Source organism: Penicillium concentricum (assembly GCF_028827145.1).
Source record: "Penicillium concentricum strain IBT 3081 chromosome Unknown utg000001l_segment0_segment0, whole genome shotgun sequence".
NCBI classification, from domain to species: Eukaryota; Fungi; Ascomycota; class Eurotiomycetes; order Eurotiales; family Aspergillaceae; genus Penicillium; species Penicillium concentricum.
The window spans coordinates 688115-705002 of NW_026622754.1; the positions used below are offsets into that span (position 1 = coordinate 688115).

General features: G+C 48.5%; 9 protein-coding genes across 9 annotated transcripts; 4 read left to right on the top strand and 5 right to left on the bottom strand.

Annotated features, from left to right (window-relative positions):
- Positions 1-809: 809 nt before the first annotated feature.
- On the top strand, positions 810-1406 carry N7517_000261 (GPI anchored serine-threonine rich family protein; the record flags this gene model as incomplete). Its single annotated transcript, XM_056717991.1, has 2 exons — positions 810-1038; positions 1090-1406. The coding sequence occupies 2 exons, from the start codon at positions 810-812 to the stop codon at positions 1404-1406; spliced, it is 546 nt and encodes a 181-aa protein (XP_056582126.1).
- Positions 1407-2277: 871 nt separating this feature from the next.
- Positions 2278-3255, bottom strand: N7517_000262 (BRcat and Rcat domain-containing protein; the record flags this gene model as incomplete). The annotated part of the gene is made up of 1 exon (XM_056717992.1): positions 2278-3255. One exon carries the CDS (start codon positions 3253-3255, stop codon positions 2278-2280), a length of 978 nt encoding a protein of 325 aa, XP_056582127.1.
- A 1945-nt stretch (positions 3256-5200) lies between these two features.
- N7517_000263 (NAD(P)/FAD-dependent oxidoreductase) lies at positions 5201-6499 on the top strand (the record flags this gene model as incomplete). The annotated part of the gene is made up of 1 exon (XM_056717993.1): positions 5201-6499. One exon carries the CDS (start codon positions 5201-5203, stop codon positions 6497-6499), a length of 1299 nt encoding a protein of 432 aa, XP_056582128.1.
- Positions 6500-6913: 414 nt separating this feature from the next.
- On the top strand, positions 6914-7951 carry N7517_000264 (putative zinc metalloproteinase; the record flags this gene model as incomplete). Its single annotated transcript, XM_056717994.1, has 1 exon — positions 6914-7951. One exon carries the CDS (start codon positions 6914-6916, stop codon positions 7949-7951), a length of 1038 nt encoding a protein of 345 aa, XP_056582129.1.
- Positions 7952-8122: 171 nt separating this feature from the next.
- On the bottom strand, positions 8123-9514 carry kat1 (putative 3-ketoacyl-CoA ketothiolase (Kat1); the record flags this gene model as incomplete). The annotated part of the gene is made up of 3 exons (XM_056717995.1): positions 8123-9127; positions 9191-9371; positions 9426-9514. Coding segments are annotated over 3 exons (1275 nt in total), but the record flags the coding sequence as incomplete, so codon positions are not given.
- A 552-nt stretch (positions 9515-10066) lies between these two features.
- N7517_000266 (uncharacterized protein) lies at positions 10067-11585 on the bottom strand (the record flags this gene model as incomplete). Its single annotated transcript, XM_056717996.1, has 8 exons — positions 10067-10187; positions 10236-10419; positions 10491-10569; positions 10631-10987; positions 11039-11144; positions 11203-11246; positions 11299-11428; positions 11482-11585. The coding sequence occupies 8 exons, from the start codon at positions 11583-11585 to the stop codon at positions 10067-10069; spliced, it is 1125 nt and encodes a 374-aa protein (XP_056582131.1).
- A 766-nt stretch (positions 11586-12351) lies between these two features.
- Positions 12352-13302, bottom strand: N7517_000267 (uncharacterized protein; the record flags this gene model as incomplete). The annotated part of the gene is made up of 1 exon (XM_056717997.1): positions 12352-13302. One exon carries the CDS (start codon positions 13300-13302, stop codon positions 12352-12354), a length of 951 nt encoding a protein of 316 aa, XP_056582132.1.
- Positions 13303-13668: 366 nt separating this feature from the next.
- Positions 13669-15174, top strand: N7517_000268 (DASH complex subunit ASK1; the record flags this gene model as incomplete). Its single annotated transcript, XM_056717998.1, has 4 exons — positions 13669-13759; positions 13821-13927; positions 13980-14961; positions 15038-15174. 4 exons carry the CDS (start codon positions 13669-13671, stop codon positions 15172-15174), a joined length of 1317 nt encoding a protein of 438 aa, XP_056582133.1.
- A 491-nt stretch (positions 15175-15665) lies between these two features.
- N7517_000269 (HIG1 domain-containing protein) lies at positions 15666-16526 on the bottom strand (the record flags this gene model as incomplete). The annotated part of the gene is made up of 2 exons (XM_056717999.1): positions 15666-16428; positions 16486-16526. The coding sequence occupies 2 exons, from the start codon at positions 16524-16526 to the stop codon at positions 15666-15668; spliced, it is 804 nt and encodes a 267-aa protein (XP_056582134.1).
- Positions 16527-16888: the final 362 nt, after the last annotated feature.

Sequence of the window (16888 nt, forward strand, 5' to 3'; positions counted from 1 at the left end):
ATTGTTCCTGTTCCCCTTGATTGTTTATGAATAGATGAAAATACACTCAATGCCTTTGTCTTCCATTCTCCAGATTACATAGAATAAGTATCTGGAAGTGCAGGTCTTGACATGGCAAGTATCAAACTCCCTCTCTAACCATAGATTGGACGCCCACATCAAGGCCATACTGGTGCTGGTATTTCATAAACAGCGATACCAAGATATGAAGCGAATGAACATGTTTAGCGGTAACCTAGTGTTAGTAAGGAGTGAGCCGGACAGTACAAGATGAGCAATCCCCATTCAAAGGCTCTAGGCATTTCTTCAAACCTTCCGAGTAGCCTGGAGGGTGAATCCTTTTGTTCCTTCTCCCGAACATTCAAGCCAGTCCTAGACAACCGATGTTCCGGCCACTCCTTAGAGAACCAGCCATTACGTTTCACTCTACTTAAACTCTGGAATCTGGCAAGCACTCGCACACATTCAACATCCACAGCTGCACCCCACCGGTACTCAGTGGAAATGGACACGTCAAGTCCTTGGAGACCGATGGAAAGTTCATAATAGTGCAAGCCCTTAGCAAGTCGAGCTTCGAGAATAATGAGACTTTCCGGGGTCTCAGGGCATTCCGTCAGGGTCCTGAGCCGCAGTACAAGGTTTGGCCCCCAACAATAGGGCTCATCTTATCCTAATCCCGCGATCTGCATTCTACGGGGAATATACTCAGCCCCCTGTCGATTTTGACATGTGACTAATCTTTGGCTCTTTATTTTTATAAAGCAGATCCTATGCTCTCCAGGGCTCTCAACCCCGACTTCTTAGCCAATATGCGGTTTAACTACACCATACTCGCTTTCTTTGGCACAGCCATTTCACTTGACGTGACATTTTCTCCACTCAATCGGCCTGCCAGCGGTGAAACCATCCGAGCTGGTAGTGTCTTTATGATTGAATGGAGTAAAATCAAAGATGTTTCCGGACGGATCGATATCTCGCTACATAACGGTGAGCTAGCGGACGGCGCAAGTTACGATGGACGTGTGGAAGACATCAGCAGTAAGAGTTTTCCCTTCCTGATTTGTCTCCAGGACTGATCCATGCCAATAGCCGAAAGAGAGAGCACCGGCAAATTCGAGTGGCACGTCAACAGCACTCTTCCAGCCGGCGATCAATATTACATTCAGATTGACTATCTTGATGAGATTAAGTACGCAATCTTAAGCAAGTCCTCGGATTTCAAGATCCAGGCTTCTAATGGGTCAACACACACGACAAGCTCTTCCACAACCCAGATGCCTACAGGGTCGTCCACCATATCTAGTTCAGGTACAGCTACCTCGACATCGAATTCTGGTGTAACAACTCATATCTCTCCTCCGTTTGTATTTGTGGGTGCTGCGTTTGTTGGAATGTTGGCTTTCTAGGTGGAAGGTGAAAGCAGCAGTTTCTGAGTCATTTACTTCGTCAGAGTCCTTTTCCTTTCATAATTGAGAAGGTTGATGGGCGTGGTTTTCGCCATGTTTCCATCCACTATTCCGCTGTTCTAAGAATATTCGTTATTGTAGTAATTTGTCGGGATCGTACTATTCATCTCTACTAGTTGAATGAAGCAAAACGGCATTTTGTTGAGTTTCGAGAACAATTGCGCCCAAAATCTCGAGCAGAATACTCAAAACTGGATTGGCTAAACGACAAGTCGTAAAGACACAGTCGAAAAGACGCATTTCTTTCTACTGTTAATACACGGGCTGCGTATGAATTATTCCGCAAGTCTGTCACCAGAAATACATCAAAACCATGTATTTTAGTTCTTCAGTTGTCTCAACCCGTCCTGCAAGACAAGAGCCATGAAAAAGGAAACAGCAGCAGCAGCAGCAGCAGAGAGCTACCGCAATCTGTGTCGTCGACAACGGTTGCAGGCTCGGATCCGGCAATTTCTGCACATGAAAATGTACTCAGGCAGATAATGGTTGCCGACCTCACATTTCAAACTCCCGGTGTCACGCCAAGCCCATTGCCTGTTCATGTGATGCTGGCACCCATTGTCCTCGTGTTGCCGTAGGTTCTCGACTATCCGGTCAAACGCGTCCTGGCGGGCTTCGATATCTGCATCAGCCGGGACTTCCTCATCTACCGCTTGAATTGCCATTTCCTCAAGCCTATCCTCGTACCAAAGTGGACAGTCGCATGATTTCCAAGCTAAACCACACACATAGCAAAATTCGCGGCCGCAACTACTAATCATTAGCTTTTTTCCATGTACTATATCACTCTGTTGTAAAAAGCATCGCCTGCTTACCGACATGTCATATGGTTGCAGCCAAGGTGAAGCTCTACCATAGTTCGACAGTTGAAACATCGTTTCCATTTTTCGGCATCCGCAATTTCCAGCACAGTACGAAGAGGATCGTCCATTGGGCAATCGACGCGAGGGTGGGCAAGGGAGCGGCATGGTACGTGGGTTTGCCGGTGACACTCGGGGCAAGTGCCGTGCTCATGTTGGATAGCAAATGGAGGAATGAATTTCGAACATGTTGGCTCGGCACAGTAGAGGCGGTCCTTTGCGGTCCATTCAAGGGCTCTTTCACCGAAATTTCGAAGCTCCTCGTAGTCGAGAACCCTCAATGCAACGCCAGGTGGCACAACATTGCCGCAACAACGAGGCGGATAAAGCTCCTCATCTTTGATAGCACCGAGGAACATCTGTTTTGTGCAGTCACGGCAAAACTCGTGGCCACATGGACCCTTGAATATGATGGTCTCGACGTTTGTGTAACAGGAAGCACACTCTTTCATGATGCTGGTTGTTCGAGATGGATGTATGCGCGAGGAGCCTTCCCCGTTATTAGATGCGCTATCACTCATAGTCATCCGGCCCATGAGATCCCCCATAACAATAGAAACGGCGTCGTCATCGTCGTCTAGCGATGTACTCTCGTGTACTGTCGAAGAATTTGAAATGTCGTTAGAGGTCGAGGTTCCATTGCTCAGATCGAGAGCGAACTGACGGTCCTGGTTGGCAATTCTTTCCTCGTGTTGAAGAGATGCTAATATCTTTTGGTCAGTGGCAATTGCAGTACTCGTGCTAAGTGCCAATATCTCATCGTTGATAGAGATCTGTGTGGTCCGGATATTCTCCCTCAAGCATGCGATGGCAAGTTCGAGATCTGTTTCTTTTCCTGCGGTCTGTTTTCCTTTCTGTCTGCTTTCGAGGTCATCCAGATCCTCAAGAAGAAGTTGGAGGATCATTCTCTTGTTTTGATCTTGCTCCATCTTGAGAAGTAGGATGCCAAGAAGAAATGGTTAAAAGGAAGGGGGTGGGGAAAGAAAGCGAAGGATGAAATAGGAGAAGAGTTGACCAAAGAGGAGGGAAAAGGAAGATTGATTATCTGAAAGACTGGTGAGACATAGTCAAGCGAGGCATCCATTGGCTAATACATAACAATCAAACGACGAGGTGTTAACTCCACCGATTCTGGTCTTTCATGCAGACTATCATAGGCCTTATTTCTTAACTGTAAAATATGGTGAGTAACCCCGTGGTATCTGGGGTGAGCTTCCAGTTAGGGACATAAAGCCGTGATAGGGCAGTTTCTACGAAATTTGCAGTTTTTGCCTCATCTCCTCCCATATGACGATTGCTATGTTTGCTATGATAGCTGGCCATCCTAACTTTGTCAGCGGAAGTGCCGTGGCAAAATATCCTCGGACAGGGACCCAGAGCTTGATAAGCGATATATTTGAGCTAGTTTGCACGGAAAATTATCTGATCTTATACATTTTTTCAAAATTCCAGCCCCTTTTCTCCATCTTCCGTCTGGAGGGAACTTCATTATACTAATCATAGCCATTGATATGTTGTACGCCTCGCTGATTCCCAAGAGTGAGTGTCTCATTATCCTCTTCAGTATAATTGTGACCGTCCTTAGTCCCTGACGCAAAGTTTAGTCGTCGATTGTAAGTAGTGTGGAGTGGAAGATTGTCGTCTTCCTCGTAGGATTGCCAAACTGACGCTAAAAACAACATCTTGGCAACCACAAGAAGATGATGACAATCCAATACTTAGCGCAGCTTAGCAGCGTACGACGGACGATGGACTTTTGCCTCAATGGCTGAGAGCAGTCGCAATTATCTAGACTGGGTAATGGGACATACTATGTAACATCAGATACGCCGCTTGACTCACTCGCCTTGTCAGACGGAGTCTTCATACCCGCTGTTGGGTCTAGCCATAGACCTCTCTTTAAACTTTTTTCAATACATGGTAGGTTGATAGGCTGTGAGCAATGGGTGCAGCGATAGAAAGATCACTGTATGCAGTTCCTCGATCTCTTCTTTGTGGAAGTACTAGGCATTCTCATTTTTCGGTTCTCGGGCTCTCTCTGATACCTTAAGAAGCAAATGCGTGAAATTGTGCATAAATGTCGAAGATTAGACAGGGACCATTGTGTGAAAGCCAGAAAGGATAAAGCGGTAGTTCTCTGGTTCTAGCTATGGAAAGACTAGATATCATATAGGCTATGGGAGCTGTGCACAGCTAAATGAAAGGGATTCTGGATATGGCGGTCAACAGAGATTATCAATGCTATTTTATGGCTGTCTGCATGGACCAGTTGTGGATTTGATCTGTTTGTATGTCGCTTGTAGTTTCAGCTGAAACCCGTCGGCATATTGCAGACTCGGTGCAGTACTCGGCTCTATGCTTATCAATAAGGAAAAAAAAGTGTGCCCATGCGGAGTACTCGGAAGCTCCGAGGGATATATCTGCAAGCTATATGGTGAACCTATTAACTAGAAGGCTTTGAAATAAAAGACTATTTCCACTTTAGCAACAAAAGTAGAGCTCCTCGCCCCTATAGAAGCCGGTAAGACTATCTAATAGTAGCGTCGAGTACTCTATACACCAGGCGTTTATAGAATAGAACTAACAGAAATTCCGATAGACTAAAAGATATTAGTTGGTTAAACTAGGAAAAAACTGATTTGGATGCTATAAGGAATTGGTTGAAAGCTGGGCCGAAAGGAGTTGTTAGGGTTGAGGTGTCGAAAGTTAAAATTGAATACAGACATATTACTGGGTAATTTACCTGGACGATCACATGACTGACCAATCACCACACAAAAGTGCACATATTTAAATTGTTAGTTTTGTCATTTTAGTCAGAGAGTTACATACTGAATCTGTACCATATATTGTCCCATATAAATCTACTGCAAGATGCCGTCCACATTGAACATTGCCCAATTGAATGACAACCCTTCCTCTCGGATCATTATCGTTGGAGGAGGCATCGTCGGCGCAGCCCTTGCATTCCATCTTTCCAAGGCCGAAAGTGAAAAGCATATTGTACTTATCGACAAAAGCCTAGAAACACTGGTGGGCTCCACCGGCCACGCTCCAGGATTTGTTGGCCAACTCAATGAGTCGGCTGTCTTGACTCAGTTGGCTAAAGACACCGTCCAGGACTACCTCACGATTCCAGGTGGCTTCGAAACAGTCGGCGGCCTGGAACTTTCCTCTGCGACTTCTGGGTTGGAGCTCTTAGAGCGCCGGCAGGAAACAGCACAGGGAGCTGGTCTACCTGCGGAGCTTCTCACTCCGGAGGCAGCCGCTGCTCTTGCCCCGGACTTTATCGATCCCAACTCGATCAAGCACTGTCTGCTTTTCCCGTCAGATGGAACCGCCAATGCAGGCGTCATTACTTCCTACTATGTAGACCAAGCTCGCGCTAAAGGAGTCGATTTCTTGGAAGCCGCCGTAACAGGCTTTGTGACCAAGAAGGACAACGAAACGTCGAAGATTGCGACTATTAAGACTGCTGGTGGAGATATCAACTCGGAAGGCAGTATTGTTATTCTCGCCACTGGAATTTGGACATCTTCCTTGATTTCCGGTGATAAGACCCCTGTTACGCAACTTCCGATTCCCATTGTCCCTGTTGCACACCCTTACACCTTTACTCCGACTCGGGCTAGACGTGTCGGTACCCCGTATCCATTCGTTCGCTGGCTGGACCACCACGCCTATGCAAGAGATCACGGAGATCGAGATGGTCTAGGCAGTTATGATCATCCCCCGATGCAACTTGATCCCATTGAAAGCGCGATTGGAGCTTGGCCAGCAAGCTTCGATCAAGTGCTGTCGGATGCTGCTTCGCACTTGAAGAACAAGGCTGAGTTCCAGGTCCAGGGACAGAATGCAAATCCAGAAGAGACTTGGGTGGCGGACAAGCCATTCAATGGTATCTTTTCTGTCACGCCTGACAACTTGCCCTTCGCTGGTCGGGTTCCTGATGTTGCAAATCTATGGCTTGCTGCCGCCATTTGGGTTACCACTGCTGCTGGTACTGCTAAGCTATTGGCGAGAGAGATTCTTGGCAATAAGCATTCGACAACTTCAGAAGACAAGGCTCTCCTGGACGCCCTGAATCCTGCACGCTTCCAAGGCGTTGAAGCGGATCTGCTTCTGCGAAAATCATTGTCGAAATATAACGATATCTATAACCGTGAGGCCTAGGCTCACTTGAACCACTCAAATCTTCTTGGAGGTTGAGCTATCATCTACAAGCTTTATGTTTTTCTGAGATGAAAGACAGGGCGTCCAAGATGAGGTCAACCTAAGAAGTGATCATGCAGCAGTTGATAGCCACTCTGATGATCCATTGTATATTCTGTTCAGTATCAGCGACGAGGACGAATGATCAATCTTTACTCAGTTGTACATAGCTATTTCAGCCTGAGGCATACAATCACATGAATCTTATATCACGTGATGAGTGCTTATCTCCGTGCTGACAAACCTATCCCCGTGGAACCAGGTCGAATTCGCCAGCGCCTTGCCTATTTGGGCCATATAAGCGGATTCTTCTTGTCGCGAGTCCCTCTCTCACTAGCTCTTCCTCTACAATCACCTATCTAACCGTACGCTATAATGGACTCCCCTAAGGAGCTGACCGTCCACCATCATGGGACCGCCCATATCATCCAAGTCTCCGCCTCGGCAACATTACAAGACCTCTCCTCCGAGATAGAGCGCGTCCTAAACATCCCCGTCGACAACCAAAAGCTCCTCATAGCCCCAAAGCCAGGAATGCAGAAAGCACCATTCCCACCAACACTGCTCGACACAATTCTCCAAACCTCCTCCCCAAAGTTCAAGATCACCCTCCTCGGCACCCCCGCCAAAGCAATCGCCGATCTGCACGAACAATCCGCCAGCGAACAGCGACGACAAGAATCGCGAGCTGCCGCCCTAAGCGCCGCAAGACGTAACAAACAAACACCATCCTCCAGCCGTAGCGGCGGCGTCCACACGATCTCATCTTCAAACAACAACTACACCTTCCACCGTCTCCTCCCACTATCCTACCTCCCCAACCCAGACCGCTCCCTTGACTTCCTCAAACGCCTCCGCGACGACCCAGGTATCCGCGCTGCAATGACAAAACACAAGTTCTCCGTCCCGCTTTTGACGGAAATGAACCCGGCAGAACACACGACGAGCGAGTCGCGCACGCTAGGTTTGAACCGGAATAAAGGCGAGGTGATTGAGTTGCGTTTGCGAACGGATGCTTATGACGGTTACCGTGATTACCGTACTATTCGGAAGACGTTGTGTCACGAGCTTGCGCATTGCGTGTTCGGGCCTCATGACCGTGACTTCTGGGATTTGACGTCGCAGATTGAGAAGGAGGTTGATCGTGCTGATTGGAAGTCTGGTGGAAATCAGTTGTCTAGTCAGGAGTTTTATAATCCTGGTGACTGGGATAGTGTGCAGGATGGTGAGGAGTTTGTTGATGAGTGTGGGTGGACTGGCGGGGAGTTTGTCCTTGGTGGATTGCAGGGCGACTCGACTGGAGGCCAGGGTGCTTCTGGCGGGACACTGTCTCGTAGGGAAATCATGGCTCGGGCTGCGGAGGAGAGGATGAAGAGGGAGAGTCAGGCCGGGAAGCAAGATGATGCTAAGTGATATCATGGCTACTGATTTCGCGCCCTTTCTTTTTCATGATTTATGAGTTCTTGCTTCTAAACTACATATGTACATAGCCTTTGATACCATACTCTCAAGTTTGTAATTAACCCATTTCTGTACATTGGAGATCATAAATTTTGTTGCGTAATTAACCTAATCTCTAGACATTTACAACTGCTCATTGACAAAGAGACCAGCCATACCCTGTCCAGTTCCGATACACATGGAAGTGACCAAAATCTTACTCTTTGTCCGGCGAGCCTCGCTCAGAACGGTCGCGATCTGGCGCGCACCTGTTGCGCCGAGCGGGTGACCAATGGCGATAGCACCACCACGAGGGTTGACCTTGGCGTGGTCAAGGCCGAGGTTCTTAATACAGTAGACGGCCATAGAGGCGAAAGCCTCGTTAATCTCGTAGATATCGATATCATTCTTGTCAAGCTGGAACTTGCTCAGCAGCTTGGGGATAGCGGCAGTTGGGCCGATACCCATCACGCGAGGGGGCACACCGGCAACGGTGGCACCACAGAACTTGGCGAGGATAGGCTGGTTCAGCTCAATAGCCTTGGAGCGGCGCATGAGAAGAACAGATGCGGCACCGTCGGTGACCTGGCTGGAGTTTCCACCAGTGGACTTGTCACCGAACTCTGGGAATGCAGGGCGAATCTTGGAAAGCGACTCGAAAGTCGTACCGGGACGAATACCATCATCACGGGACAGAGTCACCTGCTTAACCTCGCCAGTCTTGGGGTCCTTGACCTTGACAGTAATGGGAGCAATCTCATCAGCGAACCAGCCATTGTTCTGAGCAGCCTCAGCACGACGGAAGGACTCGGCGGCATATCGATCCTGCTGTTCGCGGGGGATATCGAAGTCCTTGCCAATGTTCTCGGATGTCTGGCCCATAGGCTGCATGCAGTCTGCGGCCTCCTGGTTGCGCAGGACTTCCTCGTTGAAGGGCTTCTCCAGACGGTCACCAGCGGCGGACATCAGCTCGGCACCTACAGCGACACCGATGTCGATGGCGCCCAGTTGGATCTGGGCCGCGATATCCTGAACAGCCTTCAGTCCAGACGAGCAGAAGCGGTTGACTGATGAGGCGCCGGCGGTGTGGGGGATACCGGCAGCAAGGGCAGCGGCGCGGACCATGTAGGCGGCTTTGCCTTCGCCGACCTGTCTTGGGGTTAGAATATGCCAATATAGATTTGTGGAGCGGAGAAAAGAGGTTAAACATACGTTGCCGAGGCAGACATCCTCGATCAGAGCAGGGTCAATCTGTGACTTGGCCAGAGTCTCCTTCAACAAGGCGTAGATCATGTAGTCCAATTCTGTGTCCTTAAACCCGCCCTTACGCGCCTTGGTCAGCGGTGTGCGGATTGCTAGGGTAATGACCACATCGTCGGGGTTCTTCTGTGTACTGTGTTTGTTTGTTAGACTCATAAAACACAACAGAGTTCATCTGAGGACTTACATAGCAGCGAGGCCGTTGGCGGCGCCGGGCTTGAGGTGGCTCAAGAGCGAGCTTAAACGATCTGCGGCCATGATGTATGAATGTGGAGAGACTAGTCAAGTTATATAGTCAGTTTTCCACTCTTCTTTTCTTACGCTTGTCTTTGTTCAAGTTGCCAGTAATGACATGGGAGTTTTCGGTGTTAATGCGGGGGAAGCTTCAATGTGCGGAGATTTGGCCGATGGGAGTAAAAACAAAAGGCTCGAGGTCTAGGGAGAAGATAACTTACAGATTGTATAGGGGTAGTTGGAGAGAAAGGAATAAAATCAACAAAAGAAGGTAAAGGAGTTAAAAGAAGTATGAAGAGAAAGAGGTCTCCGCTTCGGACTGGCCGAGAATGCCGAGGCACATTTCGCTTATCAGGTTATCCAGCCACGAAGTACCAGGTACTTCTTACATCACCCATTAGTCCGCCTATAGGAAGTACCTGGTACTTCAGTCAGTTCTATTGCCAGTCATGAGGACTTGGCCTCGAAATGCCTAGGTAACTGTCGGCTTTATTAAGTGTCAACATTAAACCTTGCAATAATGGCTAGACTAAGCTCAAAATGATAAATTCACGCGCTGTTATATAGAAGAATAAGAAATAGCTTCTCAAAGTCTCAATATGAGTCCACCGTCATCTCCTTGTGCAGCCAATTCTCAAAATTGCCCCCGTGGGCTTTGGGGTTATTGTCTACCCAGTTGCAAGAACCATGGTGATAATTCAAGATCTCGGAATACCTTCAAATTGTAAGCAATCAATTCGCCACAGATTGGGAAAATACATACATTTTACACTTCCATTCATCTACAGTCATTTCTGAATCCAACAGAGACCAATCAATTTGTTTGTCACACTCAGGTTCGTCGTTAGAGTCGTGATAGGTCGAAACGTATGGATGGGTTAGGGCATCCACCGCTGTGATTCTCTTTTGCGGGTCTATATCCAGCATTTTCTCCAAGAGATGAATGGCTAGCAAAGTCAGTATCATCAGATGTAGATAGATCAAGGGGAACTTGATATTAATCAAGATTTGTGCATACCTTCGGGGTCAACATCTCCCAGGGTAGCTGCAAGTGACCGGGGTTTCGTTTGAGGTAAAGAGTTGACAAACTTCATCGTCTATAACTTGTAGTCAGCATCTTCTCCATATCTAAAACCATCGTTTAGAATCTGGTCATACAATGTCACTGTAAACTGTCTCCATAACCTCTTTGGGTGGCTTCCCAAAGTTCTCAGTGATCAGTCTAAACTGATGCACATTGTCTTTGCCCGGTAAGAGGGGTTTCCCCAGGAGCATCTCTGCTACGATGCAAGCAGTGCTCCAAATATCTACCGCGTAGCCATATCTCTGCCATGTCAGCATGATCTCTGGAGCTCGGTAGTACCGTGTGGCGATATAGCCAGTCATTTTGTGGTCTTGTTCTCGGGCTAGACCAAAGTCGCAAATCTTCAAGTCGCAGTTCTCGTTGACTAATACGTTGCTAGGTTTGAGATCACGATGGATCACGTTGGCGGAGTGGATGTATTTCAACCCTCGCTGAAATAGTCAGCTCCGCTGTCATATTTAAGGTAATATGGGCAGACATACCAGCAGTTGGTAGGTGAAGAACTGGACAAACTTGCCCTCTAATGGTTCTGATGCTGATTGGATCAAATGATGAAGGTCTGTCATACAACAGTCCATCACAACATAACTGTGTTTCAACTGGGTTAGTATATAGTTGAATTTGAGAAATCGAGTAATTCACATACAGATCTTCCGCTGGTGAGATAAAAATATCCGTCATGTTGATCAACTATTGGTAGTTAGTGTTCACATTCAGACTGAGACTCTTCTTCCACACATGCATTATCATGTTTTAGATTGGTCATCAAATGAATCTCGCGATACGTGCGCTTGACCAAGGCAGAGCTATCAAAAGGATTCTTTATCTTTTTTATAGCAACCGTTTGGTTGGCCATTGAATCACGGGCCGAGCTAACACTGGGTTAGTGAATTTATAATATAATAGACGAGGGGATATAGTATACCAGATTATCCCAGAGGCACCAAGACCTCGTGCCTGCAAGTCTGTATACCTATCGGTGGTATGGAGGGTAGTGCCCATAATTTGATGCGTGATGAATGCAGCCATTGTGAAGTTGTGAAGTTGTGAATGTGAAGATGGAATAGGAGAGGAAAATAGTTAATGTATACTATAATTAGGTGTCTTTGTACTTTCGGGTCGCGGGCCGTGTGGCGGCGACGTCATTGATAGGCGGTTGTTTCCCATATGGGTTGCCAATTGGCTGTTGACTGTTTTTTATATTTTGAATTTCCAGGTTAATTCCAAGGTTCTCCACGTAGATGTATGAACCACGCCGGATATCTCAGCCGACCAATCCCAATTAAGCCTCTACACGATAACCTAAGCTAGTTGATGTATATGTGGACCTCACTTGGTACGATCTTGTCCTACGAATGCACACTCTCTATCCTAATAGGCTCTTCGCGATTGCGTCAATCATGTTTCAGGGGAATTATTATACGATTGCCACGCTTAAATATTCAAGAAGCTTTTCTACCAAGTTGCCTGAACCGGTTTAGCCGGCCACACAAGGTTGATCTCATGCAAAGATCGACGTCTGCCTTTGAACTTCCTTTTTTGCGTAAATGATTATTGACAATGCCATATCGCATGTAAAACACCCGTTTTCGGAAGGTTATATTACAGTATTACTAGGAGTATTGCAAGTGATGGATCCCTTTTCAACTCAAACAGAGCAACCCCTGGTGCCTTGTATTGCAACGAAAATCGCAGCCAAGCTCAAACCTAAAGCCAAAAACACGGAACACCATGTCAGCAAAACCCCCGAGCGAGTAAAGCCCATCCACCCGTATCCTTGTCCATAAGTCCCACATCAGAGCAACCGATGTCCAGCATCCTCGTTGCTAATTACGCTACCCACATCAGACCATGGCGGAGTAGCCACACCACCAACAGATTGCCCACCTAGGTCACTAAGGCTACCATCTGATGTTTCATCCTCAAATTCTCCGACATGGCTGAAACTTCCGCTGGTAGAAGGGGCGGCTGAAATATCATTGTGAGACTGAACACTCTCGTGGCCGAAACCATCTAGCTCAGCAAGGTGATCGTGTTCATAGGTTATGTTGCTTGGCGTATCAGGGTGCGCGTAATATACCTGCTGGTGATCTTCTGTGTGGCTGGAGCCAGAGACAGACAAGGGAGAGTTGGGAGAATAGGGATCAAAGAGACTACCCCCCTCGGGTGCTTCAGACCTAGGGGTGAACTGAATAATAGATTCGGAAGGATGGTTCGAGGCAGGGGACGAGGGGATGTCGAGATGCAGCTGATTCCGACCCGGTGTAGTCGAAGACTCGGCCTCGGTTTGCTTGCCACCACGCCGGAGAGGCCCCGAAGTTCCCAGGTCAACTCCCGTTGAGTTAGCAATAAATTCTTCGTTGGACTGAACATCGTATTTATGATCTTTTTGTTTACGCAGATTGCCCTCGTTGTCCACGAGAGCATCAAAGCTACCATGAGACTGGCCTGCCTGGCTGGACTTCCGTCGTGATTCAAGGAGGGCTCCTCGTCGCATGATCTCCGCACGAGCAATCCGTCTGCGTTCTTCGGCAGTTTCACCAGTCTCCTCAGTCATAGAAATGTCTTCCCTCAGCGGTATGTTTTGAGGTTGGATCTCATCGCCGAGGTTGTGCAGAGCCAAGGCGATCTTGCGCCGCGACGTGGTCACCCATTGTTGAAACTGCGGTGACTCGTACACGGCAATGCCGGCTGCTACAAGCACGGAAACAGTAATGATGAGCCCTGTATGAGAGGTCAGCCTCATCCTATACAAAGTGGGGAACTGATAAGGCCGAGTACACCGCCCGGATGATCCGGGAAGAAGAGAAGTTCAGGGAAGTAGGGGGCCATACCTTTTGCAAGTGGTGCTGGCATAATGAACCCGAATATTGTACTTGGGTCTTTTCTTACAGATGTTTTTGGGACTCACTTCAGTCATCCATGGAGCGGGACAAGATGATTTGCTGATGCCTGTAACTTATCCTTACATTGTCACGTGAATCGCCACGCCCTTATCACCGGCCCTAAATACACACCGCTTTGGGTAAAGTTCCCCGCGCGTCTCAATGGACGTGATAGAAAGCTCCCATCTCTTGACTCGATTGTACAATTGAACCTGGGTGATACCATCATGTCTCGCCAACCTTCGCAGGCCCACCGGCCGTTGTCCCTCACCGAGGAGCTTGAGAAATTGGAGCAGTCCATCACCCTTACACTCCAAGGTAGGGCAAAAAAGTAAACAAAACAGTCCAGCAGACCGCTCATCGTCATATGTCCATACAGAGATCGACCACAATTTCAGTCAAGCTCATCGAATAGTCACCACGAGTATATTGCCTCTAGTAGAGCAATATACCGAGCATTCCCGAGATGTCTGGGAAGGTTCCAAGGTCAGTGCCAACATCATATACAGCTATAGACAGTTTTGTTGACTCTCTATAGTTTTGGAAACAATTCTTCGAAGCGAGCGCCAACGTATCTCTATCCGGCTATGAAGAAAGAAACACCGACGACGAAACGACGCAGGACCCCACAGCCACGGAGGAAGAGTTGTCTGCCGACATAACCCAAAGCACCAGCCTCGACGAGAGCATGTCCCACGATACGCCATCTTACCAGCGCCATGAAACGCCCCGCGGCGACCAGGCAGACGACCTTGATCTAACAGATCTCGCAATCTCCTCTCACAGCACTCCACGTGCTCCGGGCCACCACCACCAACAGGCCGACGACGACATGACAACCTCCTCGATGGAGTACTCGTCCTCTTACGAAAACCTAAGAAGACAAGTCAACGAATCCGAACCTCCATTCGACCTCCCAGACTCCTCGACCCTCCCATCCACTCCAGGCCGCCAGCTCTTCTTCCCCCGCGGCGTCTCCGCCACAACCCCGATGTCATCACCATTCCTCCCGCCCGCGTCGGAGTCACAGACTCAAGACCGTCGATACCAGAAGACCTCGGACCCAGTACTGCACCAAATGCTCGACAAAACATACCGGGTGCAAGCCACGCCGCTCGGAAAGGGATTCCGCAATGTGGGCGGCGGCACGAACACTCGATCCAAGTTCAATATCACCACCCCAAAGCTGGCAGAGACTACGTCCAAATATGCATATGACGACTCGCCGATTTCCAGCCCGGAGCCAGAGGCACCACAACTCCACTCGGAGATTTTCTCGTCGCCCATCAAAGGCATCGACACCCCGGGCACGAACCGCAAGCGACCGACTAGCAGCAATCGCATGCGCGGTATTCCCAAGCCTGGCATGAGTGTCTTGACACCTGCTAAGAAGTCTGCGGGCAAGTCGGCTATGTGGGATAGCGACGACGATTTTGATGACGATGATGAGGATCTTGGGCCTAGTCCTCCTAAGACAATGCAGTTCCACATTCCGCAGAGCCGGTTGATGAGGACGCCTGGTAAGATTTGTTCCTTTGGTTTTCGTTTTTCTTCTTTTTGAGACTACATCCACGCTAACTTCTTTCGCCTTTGTAGCAAGGGAGGCATCTAAACGCATCGTGACTGATTTACTAGCTACGGCTGGGGCTGGGGATATCACAGATGACTTTGGCGACGACCAAAGTCCAAGTGTGATCCGCCGCATGGAGCGCCTGGAAGATGAAACTTTCTAAGTCGGCGATCAAATAAATACGACTGACGATAGGTCTATTATCAAGGTTGACCTGGCTGGCATTTTCATGTCCATTACGTTCTACTACATTGCCCATATTCAAACATAGACCTCAAATACCCAACAATATGACGTCATCGATGAATGCCAAAGTTTCAGCATATTCATTTCCATTAAAGAGTAGAGAAAGAGAGATAGAGGGCACAGCCTATAATATTATCATACACGTGGACATAGTAGACAGATGTCACTTTTGGGTACTTCTAGAACCCTCGGGGCATGAACAAAAAGACAAACGCTTAGGAAAGGGTAGGATATGTACGGGCGATGAAGCCAAGCAAGCAATGCCACCGCACCCTCCAGTCTATCATTTTTATCCCAGAGATTTTGGGCTCTTCGGGTGCAGATAGAAAGGAAGTAGGCACTGATGCCTGCAATGGACCTTGATCAAAGGCGGTTGTGGGGGATGAGCAAGAAGGAAGAGAGTGATATCTAGGAGCTCTTCTTCTTGTTCTTGGACTCGGTGTCCTTCTTCTCTGTCTTAGAGTCCTTCTCCTCATCACTCTCCTCAGACTTCGACTCCTGCTTCTGGTGATGTTCATAGAGAGACTGGTGCTTGGAGCTCAAGCGCTCCTCCTCAGCAGCAACCATATCCTTCCAAAGATCACCCTCATTGGGCTGACCACCTTGGCGAACAGGCGCTTCCTCAACCTCCTCAACCTTAGCCTTAGCCGCATCCGCCTTCTTCTTCGAGTCCAGCAAGCCGCGACCACGACGCTGATCCGAGATCTCGAAAGCAGCCGAAGCACACAGAACACCGAGTGTCAGACCCTGTGCATAGACACGAGCCTGGACAAGCTTCTGCTGTCCGCTGAGGCCGGGGATGCGACTAACAAGCGCGAACGAGCCAACCATGGAGGCAACCCAGGTGGCGGTGATAATCTTGTATTTCTCACGACGGGCGAAGGCAGCAGCGCGATCGACGAAGCTCAGGCCGCGAATCTCCTCGGCGCGGAGACGCTCTTCGCGATTCTCGTACCATTGATAGGCGGCATTTTGCTCATTCTCGTACTCGCGCGAGGCGTGGTCGGCAGCGATAATACCCGTGAAGGTACCGGAGGAAGTCACCAGGAAGGCTTTCATGGGAATTGTTAGGTTGCGGATTGTGTGGTAGCGACGTGAGGCAAGTAGGACACCTGCGACGCCGCCGGCAAGACCGAGGAGGCCGCCGACTGTGCCACCTTTGACGACGGAGCTGGGGTTTTGTCAGTATGGGCTGATGGGGAATTGTAGTGTGTAGGGTCTTGCGTACCTATAGTGAGCGTCTTCTTGTTCTTTAGTGAGAATCTTCATTGTGGATGTATTTGAAGGAGAAAGAAGAGGGCGAAGTGTCCGATATAAAACCAAAAAAGCAAAAGCCGGATCGCATGACGTGTGGAATTGCGGGATCGCGGGATCTGCTCTTTTTCCGGTGATAGGCGGGCTTTACTCGGTCTTGCACGGAACTTACTTGCCGGACTTTTGGGGGGCAACTTTTCTTATACATCTCTGACATATTTGGAATTGAATGGAATTTTACTTTGATTGTTTTCAATATGAAATTTCATTCGTTGAAGATTCTGCTGCTTATTCCACTCGGAATGTGAAAGGTGACACACTCCCAAATCCCTATTCAATCCCCGATTGATCCCGAAACGCCCCAAACACCGCAAAAT